This window comes from Giraffa tippelskirchi, chromosome 9, assembly GCF_054371585.1.
Source record: "Giraffa tippelskirchi isolate mGirTip1 chromosome 9, T2T-mGirTip1v1.2.pri, whole genome shotgun sequence".
In the NCBI taxonomy this organism is placed as follows: Eukaryota; Metazoa; Chordata; class Mammalia; order Artiodactyla; family Giraffidae; genus Giraffa; species Giraffa tippelskirchi.
In genome coordinates this window covers 20,865,752-20,887,016 of record NC_137283.1, presented here as the reverse complement: position 1 = coordinate 20,887,016, position 21,265 = coordinate 20,865,752, and the positions used below count along the sequence as shown (strand labels likewise).

Sequence of the window (21,265 nt, the reverse complement as noted above, 5' to 3'; positions counted from 1 at the left end):
AAAACTGAGGGAAGGGAACTAATTTATTTCGTGGAGGGAGTTACCTAAAGACTGACTTGTGAACTCAAATGAACACATATACAGTATTTATGCACTTAGTAGAAGATGATAGGAATGGGAGAGTTTTCGCCTTAAACAAAGAGCTCTTATAGCAAAACTGAATTCTTAGAATGGTTCATAAACTTAATTCATGGAATGTTTACTTAGTAGTTATGTGTGGGCTTGGTCATCGTTAAATCTTTTAATGGAGTTTCAGATATGATATTTGATATTGGATATTTATTTTCCAGTTGTATATTTTCACTTCTGATTTTACCTTTTGTATATTTTTAGGGAAATACCCTTTAATCTTTAGAGCTACTGGTGTTTAGTTAGTCTTAAATATGAAATCTGGGCCTTCTGGGTGACTAATCTGACATTTTCTTTTTGATATGCCAGTGACCATTGGATTACCACTTTTATCCTTAGTCTGAGCATAGGCAGGAACTTAATATTATAGATTAATATTTCTTAGATTGAAGCCACTGGAAATTCTTGAGAGTCAGAGGAATATCCATGAGAATTTTCCCTCTTAACCAGGAGCCCTTATATTATTTAAGTCCAAGAAACACTACTTTAAAATTCCCTTAAATCCTTTCAGTGTGACATGTTGATCAGAAAAAAAAAAAAAAAAAAAAAGCCTCTTTGTTGGGAATGTTGTTTTATTTTCCTTAATTTATTGATTTTTCCACCCTTTGGTATTTTTTTTTCTTTCTCCAATTTCCTGTCCTTATTAGCTGAGAACTGCTTGGCAGGAAGAATACATGGCTTTCTCCAACGTATAAACCTGCCTTCTAAGTAGATTCAGTCTAGTAGTGTTTTTTTCTTTGAAAACTCCCTGTGGTTACTGGAGAGCTCTCTGGAGAGGGTACAGCTTGGGCATGAAAACAGAGAGAAAGGAGGTGGGAGGAAGGGAAGGGAAGGTATTTGTGGAGAGGAAGAGAGAATGGGGGAGAACCATGCCCAGGGCAGTTGCATGCCAAGGATGGCTATGGTGTCTGCACTGGTATTGTTTCAGGACGTGTCTTGAAACCAGTGACTATCATCTTTTTGTACCTGAGAACTGCAGACTGGTAACTAATTCCAAAAGAGCAAGAGGGAAGCCTCTGAATAGACCATTGTTTTAAAGGGTTGAGATACACAGGGTAAACTTGCAGTTATCTATACGAACACAGGCAGACCCTTACCTTCCTTTGATGTGGTCTTTTTCCGGTTTAGGATTGCTGCCTGCAGCTTATTTTTCTCAAAAGATATGCCTTCCTAAAAATACCTGTCTTCCCAGTAGAGGCAGAGTGGATGCTGAGCTTAATGGAAATGGGAAGATTCTTCATCTAGCCAACTTAGTCCACTTTTTGAAATTCTCATCATTAGGACATTTCTTAGTTACAGAAACTTGTGCATAACAATCACGATTAAAATGTATTGAATGCCTGTTTGGTGTCTAGTATGCATTTTCTCTAGTCTCCATGGTAAGAGAGAGAGGGAAAAAAAAAAAGCTTATTTTGTCCTCATTTTGTGGATGAGAATGCTGAGTGAGGCTCAGTGAGATTAAATAACTTGGCCAAGATGGTAAAGTTGGTCTGTGGTGGAACCAAGACCAGGTCTGAAGGGTCCTGTGGAAATGGAGACATGGGAAGGAAGCCCATTACCCCGTGGCATCTGCTAGCAACTTGTCTCAAGGCCAGGGGGAGACTCTAGGAGGAGAACATTGGAAACGGTTCTGAAGGATACTGCTGGTCATCATCATGCATTTATCACTCATCAGATTAGAAGAAATCCCTGTTATTTTACTTTGGTTTTACTTAGTCTGGGTTTGGGAGTCAGGGGTTGGAACAGCAGTTTAATTGCCTAGGATGAAACTAGTTCCCCTTAAGCATGGTTATAATATGTTAACAGTCCTTACCGAGTTCTACAGGGAAATGAAGGAAAAATGACTGTGCGGGTTGGTGGCCTTGGCCGACTGTTTTGGAAACCCTCTATTCGTATCATGTTCCCTAGGCTGCCAGAGTTGGGCTAATAACATCTCCAGCATCATTTGTGACTGTATCAATCTGGAGTTTACCCAAATGTGGTTGTGTACGTGGGTGTAAGTAAGAGATTGTCTCTTACTTAATATCTGTGTAATTTTTTTAAAATGACAGTATAAAGCAAAGTTCCAAATATACATAGTAGTAGAGAAAACAATATAAACTCCTTTTGTAGCCATCATTCAACTAACTATGCATTGTCAACCAAACTTTTTCATCTCTCTGTTTCTTCTTTATTAAATTAGAATAATCATCTTCTCCTCAGGGAACTACCATGAAAATTACATAAATTATAATTGGTACATAACAATAAAAATTAACACTGCATGAATCCTTCTGTGATGAGATACTGTGCTAAGTAATTCCTATGAGGTGAGAGTACTGTTTTTATTTTCATTTTACAGAAGAGGTAACTGAGGCTCACAGATGTTAAAGAACACATCCAGGTCACAAAACCAGTATTTAAATCCTGTTTTATTTTACTCCAGAGCTATAAAGACAGCCTTTACAAATCATAAAAGGGCTATGCAATTTCCCTTCCAACCTTACCCTGTTTTCTTTAAAGATACATAAGCTTTTGACTTAGTCTTACCCTAAGCAGATATCCGTGAAGTCCTTAAAAGAAAGAACACGTTTTTGAAAAGTCAAAAAGGCCAACAAGCAAAGGCATAATGGGTTGGATTGTTAAACCCCTTGCTCATTGCACTTAGCCTCTGGGTGTACTTAGGTATTAATGTTTACTTATTTCTGTGGTTCCTGTATGAACTGGCTGTGTTGGTTCTGCATCATAGCAGAGAAATGAAACCCATTGTTGCCTCTCTCTGACCACTCGTCCTCCTCCATAAACAGCATGCGGCAGACTTGGAAAAGAAGCAAAATGAGACTGAAAACAGGAAATTGCTGGGCACCGTGATCCAGTATGGCAACGTGATCCAGGTAGGTCAAAACCACTCTTCTGTCACGGAGCTGAAGCATTACAAAGAGTGAAATGAAAAGCAGGCGCGCTAAACCCTATTGGGACACACAAAACTCCATGAAGACAGCCTGCTTATTGGGAAAGGTCTGGCATTTCTTCTGATTGGGCTGGGCTCTTGGGTTTTCAGTTGGTTCTTTTTCAATGTGACAGTCCACTTCTCTCCTTGGAAGCTGTTAATTTAGACTGTCCACATTTTTTAGATGGGAAGCTCCTATCTAAAGAGAAGCCTGACTGTTGAGGTCTTGCCTAACTTGCATTCCTTGAAAGTTCTTCCTGTTTGGTAAAAACTGATTCAAGGGCTGGTCACCAGAAGTAATAAGAGCAATTCTGTATCTTCAGGTAGAATATTTGATGATGGGTCTCAGGTCTTACCTAATGGGTCATGAGGTTTACTTGTTTTTCTCTGGTACCTTTAAATTTGAAAAGATTAAACACAATTTAAGAAATAGCTACCACAGGTTTTGCTGAAAAAAAAAAAAAAATCCACCTGGGTCTGTCCTTGCAGAAAACAGTCTGTGAGGAAGTCCAGTGCCAAATGTGGCTTTTAAAAAACCATTAAAAAAAAATTGTAGTACAGTTAATTTACGATGTTGCATCAGTTTCAGGTATATAGCAAGGTGGTTCAGTTATACATATACATGTATATATATACCCATTCTTTTTCAGACTCTTTCCCATTATAGGTAATTGCAAGATATTGAATATAGTTTCCTGTACTATACAGTAGGTCTTTGTTATCTATTTTATACATTGTAGTGTATCTGTGTTAATCCCAAACTCCTACTTTACCTCTCTTTACTAATGCTAATATTAAATGTACAACTGACAGACGAGTTCCTTCCCACTTTTTCTCCTCTGAGATTTTGGGCAAGAATTCTTGCCATGCCTCAGTTGTCTCACTAACAAAATGGTAATCATAATGGTGTCTATTGCCTATGATGATTGACAGGTACCTGTCACAGAGTATCCTCTGAATGCATATTACCTAATATTTCTTATTTCCCCAAGCCTAGATCTTGACATCCACCAATAGGTAATATCAATTTACAAACCAACCAAATCCAACACCTTAACAGGTGCGTGGAGGATCAGGGCTACTCATCAGAGTAAGAACGAAGGCTTGAGAACACATTAACTTCCCCTTGTGTATCATGGCTAGGGGATGTCAGAGGCTCATGGATCGGACAAGTTACTCCTCTACTTCCAGTAACCCTGGCAGTGTTTGTAAACCTCCTGGGAGTGTTCCAGAAACTATCTATGAACCTGGAAAGAGGGATATTGGCAGTTGGCAGTGGTGTCTCCAGAGATTGGACAGGCTTTCATATTCCCTTCCATCTTCTCTTACAGCCTGTTGAATTGGGAAGCTTTGGTCAACTCTTCCTGGTCTAGACTTACTATGGGACATTTCCCATCTAGATCTTCAGTCTTCCCATCCCTTTCATGTACCCACTTGCCAAGTATTAAGAATAGAGTGCTTAGAAATTCAAGGTGGAAATCCATAGCAGTCATGTTTTTTCAGATGAATTGACAATCCCCCTAATGGGGTCCTCTATTAAATTGAACTGTGTCTCTTGTTCAGAAGTGCCCCTCCTTAGCTTCACCTTTGTGTCAGGGCATTTTCAGACAGCAGTTCTTAGACCCTTTATGTGGGGTTAGACCTCTTCCTGCTAACCAGTGGCAAAAGTGCTGTTCTGCCAGACAGCGCCCTTTACCTGAGTGACATCCATCTCGTCCAAGGCTTTTTTGAGGGGGGAAATAATTTTCTTCTCCTCTTCCTTCTACTTCTGCTCCCTTTGCTCTTTCCCCTTTTCTAATCATCCCCTTGCCCTAGGCACTTCTGTGGTTCTCTAACTTCACAGGCAGCTCAGTGGTAGGAGGAGTGTTTGATACATATTTTATATGGCTGAAAGAGAAATGGTAAAGATCCAGAGACATGCTGACAGGCACCTTGTTTTCTCTTGGTGGTTTTCAGCTACTGCATCTGAAAAGTAATAAATACCTAACTGTGAATAAGAGGCTTCCAGCTCTGCTGGAGAAGAATGCCATGAGAGTGACATTGGATGAGGCCGGAAACGAAGGGTCCTGGTTTTACATTCAGCCATTCTACAAGCTGCGATCCATTGGAGACAGTGTAAGTGCACATTCCCAGCCCCGGGAGTGCTTCGTGCCAGGCCTCCAACCGGAACTGCGTGCTTGAGTCAACTAGGAGAAATTTAAAGTTGGAGCCAGAGGCTTATCCTGTAGGAGGAGAAGGGACTTGCTATGGAAACCAGTGTTTGGGAAACAGGGAAATTTGGAGTGAAGTGTGACCTACATACAGTAGCTCTATTTTTCCTACTGGGCTTCTGAAAAAAATTCATACTAGCAGCCCATTACCTCGGTAACTTTACCACGAAAGCCACTGTCATGTATTACTGTCCTGGGGACTATCCCCCTCCTTCTAGATCAGTGGTGGAGTAGAAATGCTTTGCTATTTAGGAAATAAAGTTAGAACAGAGGATGGAAAAGAAGTAGATTGATCAGAGAAGGAGAGTGGATTTTAGGATTAGCCTCAGTTGTTATTTGTTAGTAACCCTGCAGGTTCTTCATTCCATTTCGGTGACTGTGGTTGGTTGTGAGCTGCTCCTCTTCTGGGTGGTGGAGGTCATGAGGCTATAAAGCCCCAGAAATCCTTTCCAGGGCCACTTAGAACCGTTCTGATACTTACTGTCTACCTTACTGTGTGCTTATGTGGTCGTATACTTACCTATCACTATGCATAAATGCTATCAGCAATATTTCCAACCTTGTTAAGATTCTGAAATAGTTGTTTCTACCAAAAGAAATGTGTGTTTAAACAGTGTGAAATCTTACCAAAATGCTCAACTAGCCTTCACCTGAAACTGGATTTTGCCATTTTTTAATATTTAAGTATACAAACTCTGAGTAGTTTCAAAATGTTTTAGTTTATATGTATGTGTATTAAAGTATATACAATATATCTGAAGCCTCTAGTGCCAGGACACGCCACCAGCCCCGACCCCGGGCAGTTGGTATGCAGTAGTGATCGTCAACTGAGTATAAAAGAACTAGTCCAGAAAAGCTTACATTTCAGCTAAAGGTTTGGATTTTTTTTAATGTATTTAACATAATTATATTCATTTGGAGTTAGAGAAAATTTGGTAGTATGTCTTCCCCAAATGTACCAAACTGAGAAGTGATGGGTTTTACATCTTAGGAAACCATTCTTTCCATTCTTTTTCCTTCTGCTTCCATAATAAAAGACAAGGAAGGGTGCTTTGTTCTGAACTTCATTTCTAGCATGTCCTTTGCTTTCCTGTCCTTTAAAGTTATCTTTTTATCTGTGCCTGGGTTGAGAAAATTAGATGGTTTTGAATACTTACCTTTGTAGAATAGTGCTTTTTTTGAATGCTTACCCTTGTAGAACAGTGTTTTTCAAAGGACAGGGTATATATCTACGCATAGGCTAAGAGATCAATTTAGTACTTTGTGACTGTTATTTTAGAAAGTGGAATAGAATAGACAGTATCAGGCTGTGTTGAATATAATGGGGATAAGATTGTTTGGCGTGGGTAAGTTTTGTGTTAGATAAATAGATATGTATATCTGTGCATACATGCATATATGTATGTATATCTGTGCATACATGCATATATGTATGTATACACACATATATATACACATATATCTACATAAGTGTGTATTGCCAGGTCATAATAGAAACCATATTTCTTAATATGACTTTTCAAAAAAATGTAAAAGTCATTGCTTTATAGATCTATAGCTTTATTCTCTCAAAGATAAAAGACTTACTTCAGACAATATTCTGCTTCTACCCCTAAAACTTAGTTAGACCTTACTTATGCAAGTGCCTTAACTGAATCTAACAGAGGTAGGACTTTTTTCTTCCTGCTTAGACTAACTTTGAAAGCATCTTTAGGTAATCGGTGACAATTGTGGGCAAAAATTTACCTTTAGTCTTGTAAATATCACCCCTTCCTGGTCAGGGTCAGACTTTTAAAACTGTGCCTTTGTGCCGTATCATTCTACCTGCTAGAAGCTGGGCCTTCTTCTGTGTAGACTCTTAGAGCTCCTCCAGAACTAGCCACTGCTCATTCTGCAGTCCTGATGTGTTTTTTGTGACACGCTCTGTGGGTCCTTTCCTTTTCAGGTGGTCATAGGTGACAAGGTTGTTCTGAACCCCGTGAATGCCGGCCAGCCCTTACATGCCAGCAGCCATCAGCTGGTGGATAACCCAGGCTGCAACGAGGTAAGAGAAAGCCAGTTACGACTTGTGAGCAGCATGTGCTACGGGAGCCCTCAGCCTTCCTGGGACCAGAGCATGGGTGTGCTCACAGTGACTTGAGTCCTGACTGAGGACAGTGTACCCATTTTGCAGGCGAGGAAACCAAGACCCAAAGCCAGACCTGTCACACGAGGCTGTGCAAGCCTGTTTAGTTGGTGGAAATTGATAGTCACTTCAGGGCTCAGTTTGCTAAGCTTTGTATCACTGGGAGAGCATTTTTCTAATTTCTTAAACCAGAGGAGGGTCCCTTGTACCAATTGGCTTTGGCCAGAGGAGCACCCTTTTCTAATTGGTCCCCTAAAGAGAGAGCCTGTCACTAATTCCCCTACACTGGCAGCTATGAACACCCCTGCAAGAGTGACATCTTGCTTTTGGCAATACATCTACTTAAAGTAATTGGCAATTACAGCATGCAAGGACAGTAGCTTGATTGTGACGTGAATATTTGGCTAATGGTGAAGGACACAAGGTCTGGAGTCAGACACTATGGATTCAGATCCCGAATCTGCCCTTCTCTACCTCTGTGACTGTAGATTCATTACCCAGTCTCCCTGGGCATCAGTTTTCCTACCTCTGAAATGGACGTGATGGTTATTGCTGTTTTTCAGGGTGGTCGTGGTGGTTGTTTAGTCACTGAGTCATGTCCGACTCTTTTGTGACCCCATGGACTATAGCCTGCCGGCTCGTCTGTCCGTGGGATTTCCCAGGCAAAAGTACTGGAGTGAATTGCCATGCCCTCCTCCAGGAGATCTTCCTGACCCATGGATGCATCCTGCATCTCCTGCCCTGGAAGGCGGATTCTTTACCACTGAGCCACCAGGGAAGCCCTTTTAGGGTGTTGCTAAGGATTAAATATATTAGTGAATGTTGGCCCAGTGCATAGAATGTCTTTAGTGTCCAAACAGTGGCTTCAAACAAAGAAGATGTCTTTCCAGAAGGGTGAGAAACTTAGTTCCCTTAGCCACAGCTGGAATATACGTAGTGATTGGTAGAAATTATCCATTTATTACCAGAGACTTCTAACAGGTCAATTGAATGTGCAAGTTCTATGGTCTTAATGATGCCAGTCTTTAGGCTTGGAGGGCTGAAGCACAATCTTGTTTCTTGGACAGAGATGAGGCCCTTTGGGGCAGGAAGACCCGGTTGTTGAGGGATATGTGAAAAAATAACTCTTAATTTGCTTTCCAGGTCAATTCTGTCAACTGCAATACAAGCTGGAAAATAGTCCTTTTCATGAAATGGAGTGACAACAAAGATGACATATTAAAGGGGGTAAGTTGGATACATGACTGGCTGGGCAGCACTTGGCTCGTCTTCAGTTCTCTCTTAAAATGCACTTTCCTTAACCCCTCTGTGTCTCGACTTTCAGGGTGACGTGGTGAGGCTGTTCCATGCCGAGCAGGAGAAGTTTCTCACCTGTGACGAGCACAGGAAGAAGCAGCATGTCTTTCTGAGAACCACCGGCCGGCAGTCTGCCACGTCCGCCACCAGTTCAAAAGCCCTGTGGGAGGTGGAGGTAAGGGATGGGGCGGGGCAGGCAGGGAGAAAGGACTCGTGGGTTTATAGGAATAAAGTCAGATCCAGGTACTTCAACCCACCTAGTTCCAAGGACAAGGGATGACTTGGGGTAACTAAGAGAAACACACATATCACGCCATATCAGAAGGATGCAGGGTAAGCCAACTCCCAGCTGAAAATTTGCAATTTCCTTTCTCTGGGTCATCCGATCATCTCTTGCTTCTGTACTTTTCTTTCCCTTGCTCAGTTACCTATCACAACAACAAGTGATCAAGGGCCTAACCAGCATGATAGTAGGTGACTGCATGTTGGTGACAGGATGAAAAGATGCGCATCTGATACCTGGATGGTGAAGGTGACGGGAGGCACATTCCTTGTCCTCTGGAGCTGATGAAGGAGTTTGAGGTTGGGCAAGGGTTTAAGAAAGACTTCCTGAAGGCCCTAGCATCTGAGCTGCTACTAACAGGATGACCTATATTTGAGAAGGAAGAGATGAATGGAGTAGGTCACTTCTTGTAAGATACTAATGTGGACTTGGAAATGGGAGGCAACCTTGGTTTAGAACTCAGTACTCATTTGAGCAGGAGCAGAGGATCGTCTTGAGAAACGGAACCGAAACTGTTTCAGGAGACCAGATCCTGAAGGGCAATATATCCAGGCTGTAGGAGCTTGGGGCTTGATTCATAAATCAAAAAACTGTTAAGAATGTCAGAACCCTACAGAAGTCACTGTGACTGACTTTAGAAACTTACAGTACTGCATCTTCTTCACTTACAAATTAGTTGAAATGAATGAAACATACAACCTTTTGAGGAGAGTTTCTGCAGTATAGACTTTGAAAACTTTGGGTACTTACAAGTCTACTTCAAAACATCTATATGTTTTCTTCTGAGAAGAAACAGCTGTCTTAATTTTTACTCCCCTCCCCCCAAAACCTTTTCCTGCCAATTTTCCCTCTGAATAGCCTAGGGAAACACTGAATTTATTCCTTTTTTATTTTCTTCTTGAAGATTTTAGAAACATAAGTGCCCCTTCAAAATAAGGAAGACAACACCATGCATTTTATATATCTCATCATGATTTAGGGTTTTCATGATACATCTTCAGCATATTCCCTGTCAGTTTTACATAGTGTTAATCTTTTCCCATGTGATGTTAAGAAGTTTACAATAGTATACAGTTGAATCTTGAACAGCGTGGGAGTTAGGGATACTTGCCCTCTACATAGTTGAAAATCTATGAATAACTGATAGTCGGCCCTCTGTGTTCATAGTTCCTCGGCATCGTGAATTCATCCAACCATGTAGAACTGTAATATTTAATATTGAAAAATCCATGTGTAAGGGGACCCATGCAATTCAAACCAATATTGTTAAAGGGCCAACTCGACTTCTCTTTCTCCCTTCCTGTCCTTTTGGTGTTATTCTCTTGTGTTTTACCACTATGCTGCTGCTGCTAAGTCACTTCAGTCGTGTCCGACTCTGTGCAACCCCATAGACGGCAGCCCACCAGGCTCCCCCGTCCCTGGGATTCTCCAGGCAAGAACACCGGAGTGGGTTGCCATTTCCTTCTCCAGTGCATGAAAGTGAAAGTGAAGTTGTTCAGTCATATCTGACTCTTCACGACCCCATGGACTGCAGCCTACCAGGCTCCTCCATCCATGGGATTTTCCAGGCAAGAGTAGTGGAGTGGGTTGCCATTGCCTTCTCCAGTTTTACCACTATATATATATATATATGTATATATATATATATCTGCTATAAACTCAATAGTGCATTTTTATACTTTACTTTGCCTTGTTTAAGGAGTCATTTGTATGCTAAAAACATGGGAAAATGAGAGATTAGGAGTCTTTTATCTACATAGTTGGACTTCCCGTGTGGCTCAGCTGGTAAAGAATCTGCCTGCAATGAGGGGGAGACCTGGGTTCAATCCCTGGGTTGGGAAGATGCTCTGGAGAAGGGAAAGGCTACCCACTCCAGTATTCTGGCCTAGTGAATTCCATGGACTGTATAGTCCCTGGGGTCGAAAATAGCCAGACACGACTGAGCGACTTTCATCCACACAGTTATCATCTCCAGCGCTTCATTCCTTGGTATAAATTGAGTTTTCATCTGGAATCATTTTCCTTCAGCTTAAAGAACTTCTTTATCATTTCCTGTAGGGCAGGTCCACCACTGGCCAATTCTCTCAGCTCTCATTTGAAAACAAGAAAATAGCTTTATATTTGTCTGTGAAGATACCTTTATTTCACCTTAATTAAAAAAAAAAATTATTTTTCCTTTTTTGAAATAAAAGCTGCATGGAGATACAATTCATACATCACACAATTCACAAATTTAAAGTGTGTAGTTCCCCATGGTTTTTGGTAGATCCAAAAGAAGCCCTGGACTCCTAGCAATCACACCTCATTTCTCTTCAGACTTGCCCCCTCCCCACCTCTGGTAACCACTGCTCCACTTTCTGTCTCTATAGATTTGCCCGTGTTGAACATTTCATATACATGGTATCCTACAATATGTGGTCCTTTGTATCTGACTTCTTTTTCCTAGCATATAGTCTGCAGAGTTCATCCATACTGCCGTGCATATTCATATTTCATTTCCTTTTATTGTCAAATAATATTCCATTGTATGGATATGCTGCATTTACCATATTTTATTTTTCATTGGCTTTTGGATTGTTTCTTCTCTTGGGCTGTTGTGAATATTGCTGCTGTGAACATTCATGTACAAGTTTCTGTGAGGAGTTTCAATTTTCTCAATTGGAATTGTGGGGCATATGGTAACTTTGTTTAACTTTTTGAGGAAAGGCTGCACTGTCATGTTGACACTATTTTATGTTCCAAACTGCAGTGTATTAAATTCTGATTTCTTCATACAGCCTTCATTCACAAAGGGTATTTTTGTTGACCATGAAATTTTATGTAAACAGTTTTTTCTTTTCATACTTGAAGATGCTAATCCGTTGTTGTCTTGCATGCATTATTTCCTGATGTGAATTCACTGGTTTTCTTTTCTTCTTTGTTCCCTTTTGTGTCTTTTTTTCTCCCCTGAAAGTGAAAGTTGCTTAGTCTTGTCTGACTCTTTGTGACCCCATGAACTGTATAGTCCAGGGAATTCTCCAGGCCAGAATACTGGAGTGGGTAGCCTTTCCCTTCTACAGGAGATCTTCCCAACCCAGGGATCAAACCCAGGTCTCCTGCATTGCGGGTGGATTCTTTACCAACTGAGCTATCAGGGAAGCCCTAGCTTTTTGCCCCTTAGCTACTTAAAAAAAAAAAAGCCCTAGTTTTTTCCCCCTAGCTACTTAAATTTTTTTCTTTTTATTTCTGGTTTATATTTATCTTATTATTATGTGTCTTGATGAGTGTGTGAGTGTGTGTATGTGCATTTATGCTACTTTGAAGTCATTGAGTTTCTTGAGATCTGTGCATATGTATTAAAATGGGAAATTTGAGGGTTACTATTTCTCACGTATTTTTCCAGCCCCCACCAACTCCCATGGACAAACTGGATCCTTCAATATTGTCTGACAGGTCACATTTTCCTGATTCTTGCCTGTGCACTGCTTTATGATAATATGCCACACATTGTGATGTCACTGTGTTGAGTATCTGGATTCTGTTGTCTTCCTTTAAAGAGGATTGAGTTTTGTTTTGTCAGACAAAGAAAGTTCTGGATTGCTTTGATCCTTTGGAGGTTTGTTTCAAAGCTTCATTAGGTCACGTGTACTGTAGCATTTGTTTTGGGGGCTGTACTAGCCCAGCTCCTAAGATATGACCCTTTCAATGTCTATACTGAATGCCCCAGGTGTTCAACTAATCAATCCTCTAGCTGGGTGGGTCAGAAACCTTCTAGCCCTATGTGATCTCCCAGATTGTTGAGCTTACAACTTCCCTGTCATTTTATATTAGGCCTTGGGTGGGGAGGTGGAGAGTCTCGCTGTACACATAGGCAGCTTGATGTTCAGCCGAAGACTATAGGAGGCCCCATGCAGATTTCTGGAGCTTTCTTTCTGGGGAGCTCTGTATTCTCCCCTCGGTCTCCTTGCATTCTGACGTATCTACTCAACTCACTGAGACTGGAGTGCGCTTTGTGAATTCTTTCTGTTGCTTCCATCCAAAGTGGACCTCCCAGCCAGAAACTGGAGCGGTCATGAAGATCACGTTCTTTCTCTTTCCTCGGAGAGCACAGTTGTGAACTCTGTGTCATCCAACATCAGTACCCAGTTGTTTTGTATATTTTATGCCATTTTCTCATTGTCTGTGGCAAGTCCCTATACTGTGTGTAGTGTCTAATTATGTATGGCACCAACTGCCATTGCCGGTATTCCATCCTGAGCAGATGCTAGTTACATTTATTGTTATAGTAAATCGTTCCAGGCACTGTAAGTGTCTGGCTTCAGAGCACAGACTTGGGGATGTGTCACAGTGCACAAGCGGATAGATAGGTTGGTGTTACCGTTTTTCATGAGATTCATTTTCGTTTTACCTTTTGTGGATGAAGTCCAGAATCTTAACTTCTTCCTTATGATTAAGGCAGATAATCCGAAAACCAATTGAACTTTGTTTTACAACCATTTCATGTTAATTAGGGGACTACTTCTCCTTTGGAGAAACATGACTTAAAATTACATGAGACGCTTGGAGCAGTTTTATTGGAAGATGATAATTGTTTGTCAGCTAGTAAACATCACTCCTGAACTATGACTTTGATGTGATATCTCAGATTCGGTGTCATCCTTATATGGGTTGACGTTTCTTCCACTCCTGTTGATCATTTCTCCTCTTGCAGGTGGTCCAGCACGACCCGTGTCGGGGAGGAGCCGGGTACTGGAACAGCCTCTTCCGTTTCAAGCATCTTGCTACAGGGCATTACTTAGCAGCAGAGGTAAGTGGCAGCCCTGTGGTTCTTCTCTTTCCATGGTGATGCTCTTCTCTCTCCTCACTCAACTGTAGCCATTGGGTAGTTAGAGGCTTAGGGTGCTGCTCTGTCACCCAGCTTTTCCTTCTGTTTCTCTGTTTCCTTCCACCTCGTTTCCCTGCTTATGGACAAGAAGCAAAAATAATGAACACATTTTAACATTTGACAGGGATTCTGATCAAGATGTGGGGAGAAAGTCAGTTAGAAAACAATGCTGTCATGAGAATATCATGTCCAGCATGGTGCCAATCGTTAATAATACTGTATTGTATATATTTGGCCCTTGAATGATGTGGATTTGAACTGCACAGGTCCAGTTACCTGTGGTTATGGCAGCCCACTCCAGTATTCTTGCCTGGAAAATTCCATGGACAGAGGAGTCTGGCGGGCTATGGTCCATGGAGTCACAAAGAGTTGGATATGACTGAGCACATTCTTCAGTAGTAAATGCTGCATAACTCAACAGTCTGTGGCTGGTAGAATTTGAGAATGCAGAAGAACTGCAGATGTGGAGGAACCGCAAATTTGGAGAAAGTGAAAATGTTAGTCACTCAGTTGCGTCCAATTCTTTGCAACACCGTGGTCTGTTGATGGAAATCTCTAGGCAAGAATACTGGAGTGGGTTGCCATTCTCATCTCCAGGGGATCTGCCCAACCCAGGGATTGAACCCGGGTCTCCTGCATTGCAGGCAGATTCTTTACTGTCTGAGCTACCAAATTATATACCCATTAACTTCAGCCTTGTTCAAGGGTGAGATGTATTTGAAGGTGGCTAAAAGAATAGATCTTAAAAAATTACACTAATCTGGGCTTTAGAATTATCTTTCCATTTGCTCTTGCATACTACACTCCCCACATCTTATTGTTTACTAACCCCAATCCTAACATAAATGACCAAGACTCGGCCGTAGTGAAACATGGTATGTAAAGCTAGAAGCATTAAAACATATAAAGAATTGGGTGATTTTATAGAGCCTGCTTACTCACAGGATCAGTGGATTCGACAGGATCCTTTACTTAGAGGAATGTAAAACATCAAGGAAGTGTGTTTTAAATGCCCATGAAGGGTATTTGAGGAAAGTCAAGACTCAACACTGAAGCATAGGAGGAAATTTCCTTTTAATTTTTGTATTAAAAATTTCTATTAAATTAAGGAGCCATCTTATTGTGTGACAGCTGTTGCACTTTACTCTGATCTGCTGGAAGATGTACGATGCATATTCATACCAGATTCTAGCCGTACATCAAAAGACATCTGCTGTTAGCTGGTGCCACTGGTGAAACTGCTCAGAGATTTGCAAGGTGATGTGTGGGCGTCAGACTGTTGCAGCTGACCTCAATCTAAATGTGCCAAACCTTCTGGGATGCCTGACACTTGTGTGAACTGATGATTTTGAAATACTGAAGAGCCGAAGATCAAGACTAAGTTGAAATTTATAATGGAGCCATAGGAAATGGACCCAGCTAACTAGCTCTGAGAAATGTTGATGACATGGTTTGCCAAAGGTCAATGGTTGTTGCATTATCTGTTATGTTCTGGGGTGAATGTAACTCTTGCTGAAAGCCAAACCTTTTTTTTTTTTTTTTTTTATTTCTAACTCGAAATAAGCAGGATTATCAATGACTGGATACTGATCTTTTATTTATTTCAGACTTTTAACTGTTGCTTTGCTAGTGGATTCTTTGTGTTCCTCTGTCTACACTTGAGAGCCATCTGTCGGTTCCTGGTAGATTGTTGTTCCATGTGTGTGGTACTCATGTGACGTGTGTTGTTGTTGTGGCATGCTGGTTTCGTGAACAGAGGGAAGGGACAAGTTCTTAGCTGTCCAAAGATGTTCGCAGGCCTTGATGTCTCCTGCAAGCAGGGCCGAGTCCTTGAGAAAGCAATGGATGTTTTAATTTCCTAATGATTCTTTTTCATCAGGTAGACCCTGACTTTGAGGAAGAATGCCTGGAGTTTCAGCCCTCAGTAAGTATGGGCAAGAGCCTTCTTGTCTTCGTCTGGTAGGGTGAGGCCATATGATCTGGAACCCCATGTAAGAAACTGCCCCTGTGGTCACTAAGTGCTGGGGAAGGGGAGACCTACACTGCCATAAAAGAGGGTCTTGTTCTGTGCTTCCCTTGAGGGCAGTCATGTCCGCTTGTGTCCTGATTGGTCATGATACTCTTTCTGTGTGCTTAGTCAGGGGGTTTCTATTTCTAAGTTGCAGAAGTTCAAGGTATCTCTTGGAATACTGCTAGGTTGGACACAGTGATGGTCTCTGTAGAGCCAGCCCTTTATACATGAATGTTCTGTTGCTGTTGACCTGAAGCTATGACTCACTCAGATTTCTTTAAGGAATGGGCATGTAGGGTGGACACTGTTGTTTAGACCGTGGAGATAACACATGAGGCTTTACCTCTGGTTAGGCACTCAGTGGTCTAACTATCTGTCCTCTCTGCAAAGTCAAAAATAGATCTTGTTACGTGATTTAGAATTTTAATGCTGGATCTTTAAGCTGGATCTTTCTTTGGAGGCCATATTAATTAATTGCCAATTAATCCTGATACGGAGGCACTTGGGGGTTTTGGTGTCCACAGTGTGAAGAGGGCAGTGGTTGTGTTACAGGGAAATAATGGGAGTTAGTCTTGGAGCTTTCTTGTGGAGTGCTTCATTCTGGTCTAAGATGAACAAAACAGAACCAAAACCGAATAGTTGTTGCTCTGTTCGACCTTATGTGGCCGTGTGATCATCTTGATGATGAATACAGTAGGTGGTATTAAGGGTATTATCTTTTAGTACAATTTTGAAAAAATTGGACATCAACATTGTACATGAAGGGAGTTGAGGTGGAGATAACACAGTGTAGTTGTCTTCGAAAGTGTTGTGAATTCTGCAGTAAGCCATGAACTTTCTATTTAGATTTGAGCAGAGGTTAGCTTTTCAAGAAATGCAGAGGAGTTCTCAGTGAGAATTCCTGCCCTTAGTTCCTGGACTTGCTGGCGGAGTTCGTCTTCTCTTTCCCTCCTTGTGGGAGCACCAGAGGGCCCTGTTCCTTCCGTTCATGCCCTTCACCCTTGCTGCTGGAGCCCATTTGGAAAGTTGACCTTCCACAACCGCTGTGACCTGGAAAAAACGCTGACCCAGCCGCGCTCTCCACCCCTGTGCAGGGCAGTCTCTGCACATCATCCCCGCATTGTCCTTACTGATCATTGTTCCAACGCTTGGACTGGAGGGGGCCTCAGTTTTCAGAAGGTAATTTATCCTGGCACCTTTCTTATTTTGAGAGTCAAGATGGTCTTTGGGTCACTCGCTTCCGTGGGTCTTGGTGCTGCCGTGTGAGGCTGCACAGAGTAAGACTCCCCTTGGAGGTGACTTTGAGGGGGACCTGTGGCTTCTTTAAGTGTGAGCTGATGTCCAAGTGAACCTTGAGCTCTGTAGGGAACAGGACTGCTCTCCCAGCCTGTTCGTGTGTGAGGGAAAGGCAGGCATGTGTGTAGTGTAGGAGGAAGAGCAGAGTGATCGAAAGTAGGGTGGAAGAGAGAGACAGACTTGGGTTTATTCATTTTTATTTTGTGTATTTGTTTGGCTCTACTGGGTCTTTGTTGCTGCGCGTGGGTTTTCTGTGTTGTGGTGTGCAGATTTCCCATTGCAATGCCTTCTCTTGTGCAGCACGGGCTCTAAGGCGTGCAGGCTTCAGTAGTTTCGGTTCCTGGGCTCTAGAACACAGGCTCAGTAGTTGTGGTACACAGGTTTAGTTGCTCCATGGCCTGTGGAATCTTCTCAGACCTGGGATGGAACCCATGTTCCCTGCATTGGCAGGCAGATTCTTAACCATTGGACCATCAGGGAAGTCCCAGACTTGGGTTTAAATAGCAGTGTGCATACTCAGTCGCTCAGTCACGTCCAACTCTTCGCAACCTCTTGGACTGTAGCCCGCCAGGTGCCCTTGTCCTTCGATTTTTCCAGACAAAGAATACTGGAGTGGGTTGCCGTTTCCCGCTCCAGAAGGCACTGCGTGTGAGCTGTATGGTTCTGGACAAGTTAACGTTCCCTCTTTGAGACCAACTTCCCTTGTCTGTACACGCGGACAATACGCTCGTTGTAAGGATCAAGTGAGATGCTGTGCAGATGAAGTGCCTGGCCCCTAGTAAGCGCTTGGCGTATTTGTGAGTCGCAGAGGATGATCACTGTTTTCAGTGCCTTTCCCCCACCAGTTTGTCTGGGCTGCCCAGCAGTTCCACGAAGGAGTTAGAGCAGGTCCTTCCATCTTCGTGTGATGCGTGAGGAAGCAGGAAGCGGTCCTCACTGGCCACGTGCCTTGGGGCCTCTGGGAGTGCAGTCGGCTGTCTCCTCTTCCATGTTTCTCTGTGCCAGGGCAGCACGATCTGGCAGCGGGCCTGGCCGCAGATCTGGACTGCACTGCTCCGGCTGCTCAGGTTGTTGCATGAGTGGGGGTCCTCATGTAGAGGCGGGGTGCCGGGAGAGCTCACGGTGTACCTATGAGCTCCTGCCTCTGGAGGGGACAGTGTCCACATCAGGAGGGTCCTTCACCCTTCACACTCTTCTTGGCTGGGACCCTTGGCAGTTGGGGAGAGGAAGCTTCTCATTCTGCTTATTTAGTGTGTATTTCCTGAGACTGGCACCCCAAACCTGTGGTCTTACCTGGGACGGCACTCAGCTCTGTCACTCTCCTCTTTCTGAACCCAGTGGCTTTCAAGCCACATGCTTGATGCCGCAGGGACAGAAAGAACTCCCCGAGGATGGCTGTGGTCTGACGGCCTGTGCACATGTGCCTCTGCTCCCACTAGGTGGCAGACGCCAGCTGCACACAGCATGCACGGGGACACTTGGCTGAGTCACAGGCCACGGGCAGTGGACTCAGTGAAGCTGTCCTTTTTCTCTGGATGTGTGGCCGGTCTGGAGGTTAATTGCCAGCCTGCAGCTGAGCCCCACGTCTCACACCAGAACCAGGTCAGGGTTTTTTCTGAGAATGGTGTGTGCAGCACTGGTGAGAAGAGGACAGATGACATTCAAAGTGATTTCTCGTGAGTGGAGCTCGGGGAGATGCTCTGGTGTCCTCCAGCCGATGTTTGTGTGAGTGTAGATAGAAGACCCACGAGGGGGTTTGTTCAGATAGAGGTACAGGGTGTGAGGGCTTCCCAGGTGTCTCAGTGGTAAAGAATCCACCTGCCGGTGCTGGAGACTCGAGTTCAGTTCCTCGGTCTGGAAGATCCCCTGGAGAAGGAAATGACAACCCGCTCCAGTATTCTTGCCTGGAAAATTCCATGGCCAGAGGAGCCTGGTGGGCTACAGTCCATGGGGCCACAAAGAATCAGACATGAGTGAGCGACTCAACAACAGCAGGGTGTGAGAGGAGGGAGTGTGAGCGGGGGAAGACAGAGATGTGGGATATTAGAAGAGCTGTTTGCATTTTCTTTTCTTTCTTTCCTTTCTTCCTTAATTCATTCCTGTATCCCTCCCTCCCTTCTTTCTTTCCTTCCTTTTTTTTTTTTAAACAGGCTCTGATGGACTAAAAAAAGCAGACTTGCCCAGAATCCTAGAACTCAGGCCCCATGGAATGAAATTCTCTCATGCTCTCTCCTTTGCCTGTTAGATTTGCTTTTCTTTTCTCCATTCCGTTTGGAGAGGAAGCAGGGCCTCAGCCCAAGCAAAGCAAGACGGAGACCAGGGAAAATGTGGTTTTCCTAGTGGATGCAGGTGGATACTGTCATCTTGCAAGGATGTTAAACTTCAAAAATAATCTGGTGCAGAGTCACAGGGCAGAGCGTGACCTTGTGAAGCCTGTCAGAGCAGACAGCAGGCTCGGCACACTACTGCAGTCTTCTTCGGCAGATGGGCTTTGGAGACTGGTTGCATCTTTACAGTTTTGTGGGAAAGCTTTCATCATTGTTCATCAGCCTTCGTTGTCAGAGATTGTCTTCAGTCTCTGCCATATCCCACACGTAGCAGGGGAGGCCCCTTTTTCCCTTGAATGGTCCTTGGCAATTGATTAATTAGGAGCACTTTTTCAGGGCTAGTCTGACGTCTCTAGTATTTTTCTTGGCCACATGGGGATAACTGCTTACGAACACTTGGATTCAGGTTTATTTCATTGCATCGTTTTTTCCTGGGAAATAACTGTGTCATCTTCTTGCTAGATGGTTTCACTGGAGGTTAACACCACCACCCATAAACCACACCCACGGGCTAATTTTCTCTTAAGTGTTTCTCCTCTCTCCCACCCACTGCCCAAGGATGTACCACGTAGAGCACTCTGCCCATGGACAGTTACATAGCATTGCAACACCATGTTGCTTGAGTGTTTTTATTGCAGCACAATGAGGCAGGGTGTAAACATTCTTGGCATGGGTGGCCAGCTCTCATGGTGACTGCTCTGAAGCTGTGGTGCTTCTCCTGACAACTGCTGATGTTCACGATTGCTTCTTCCCCGTTCCTGTGGACAGTGCAGTGATTGTAGTGAGGCAAGGGCGTGGTGTGCAGAATCCTTGACCTGCTGACTTTTCCTCCCCAGGTGGACCCTGATCAGGATGCCTCCCGAAGCAGGTTGCGAAATGCCCAAGAGAAGATGGTGTACTCCCTGGTCTCTGTGCCCGAGGGCAATGACATCTCCTCCATCTTTGAGCTGGACCCCACGACGCTCCGTGGAGGCGACAGCCTCGTTCCGAGGTAGGAGTCCAAAGAGGCTTATCACAAGTGAGTTTGTGTTGCCTGACTGGGTTTCTTGGAATCCAGAACATCATCTTCTTGCTTGGAGCTTTCATACAGGATTTGGTATAGGATTTGTTCTGGTTGCCCATTGAAATGATACCTGATTTTTTTCTTTTTTAAATGGCTCATCGGTTGTAAGGTCTCAGTAGTTGCCTGAGATGTGCTGTGTTTAGGTGAACAAGCCAAACCCTTAAGCTCAGGTCGCTCAATATTTCTCGTTTTCTTTACTCTCTTGCTCCTTTTCCCAAACCTGAGAGATATCCTGGTGAACTGAATAAATCCCCGAAAAGAAAGTCTAGAAAATGGAACATTTGAAATTCACTCAGTCCATAGTAAATTTCATTAGAGATATTGAGAGATCAGATCAGTCTTCTTCAGTTATTTTAATTAACTTTTACTCTTAGTTTTGTTGCATAAAAATGCATTCCTAGGGGGAAATAACTGGACCATAATGAAACAAAAAACTCACTCTCAACAAAATCAACAAAAGTATTAATAGTGACCAACACTTGAGTGCTGACTTCATGCCATTTATAATGCTAAATGCTCATGTTATATATATAATTTCATCTTCATCAAAACCCCTGTGAGGTAAGTAGTAGTATTTGCCCCTTCTTAGAGGTGAAGACAGAGGCTCAGACAATTGAAACAACTTATCACAAGTAAGCGAGCCCCATTGCAGAGCCCAGAATCTTAAACATTTAAGACAGACAAGGCTGTTCTGGCAATGCTGACTCTTCAACTCTTCAATTCTTGGGTAGT

The 21,265-nt window shown here is 43.1% G+C and overlaps 1 protein-coding gene across 3 annotated transcripts in view; it reads left to right on the top strand.

Moving 5' to 3' along the window:
• ITPR1 (inositol 1,4,5-trisphosphate receptor type 1) overlaps window positions 1-21,265 on the top strand; it is a 324,295-nt gene that overhangs the window by 110,115 nt on the left and 192,915 nt on the right. For 2 of the 3 annotated variants that reach the window (XM_081528187.1, XM_081528186.1), the window contains exons 5-12: window positions 2,916-3,002; window positions 5,015-5,173; window positions 7,214-7,312; window positions 8,537-8,620; window positions 8,718-8,864; window positions 13,663-13,758; window positions 15,716-15,760; window positions 20,307-20,461. In XM_081528187.1, coding sequence (XP_081384313.1) covers window positions 2,916-3,002; window positions 5,015-5,173; window positions 7,214-7,312; window positions 8,537-8,620; window positions 8,718-8,864; window positions 13,663-13,758; window positions 15,716-15,760; window positions 20,307-20,461 — 872 coding nt within the window. The remainder of the gene's footprint in view (window positions 1-2,915; window positions 3,003-5,014; window positions 5,174-7,213; window positions 7,313-8,536; window positions 8,621-8,717; window positions 8,865-13,662; window positions 13,759-15,715; window positions 15,761-20,306; window positions 20,462-21,265) is intronic. The other variant, XM_081528188.1, reaches the window with a different exon arrangement.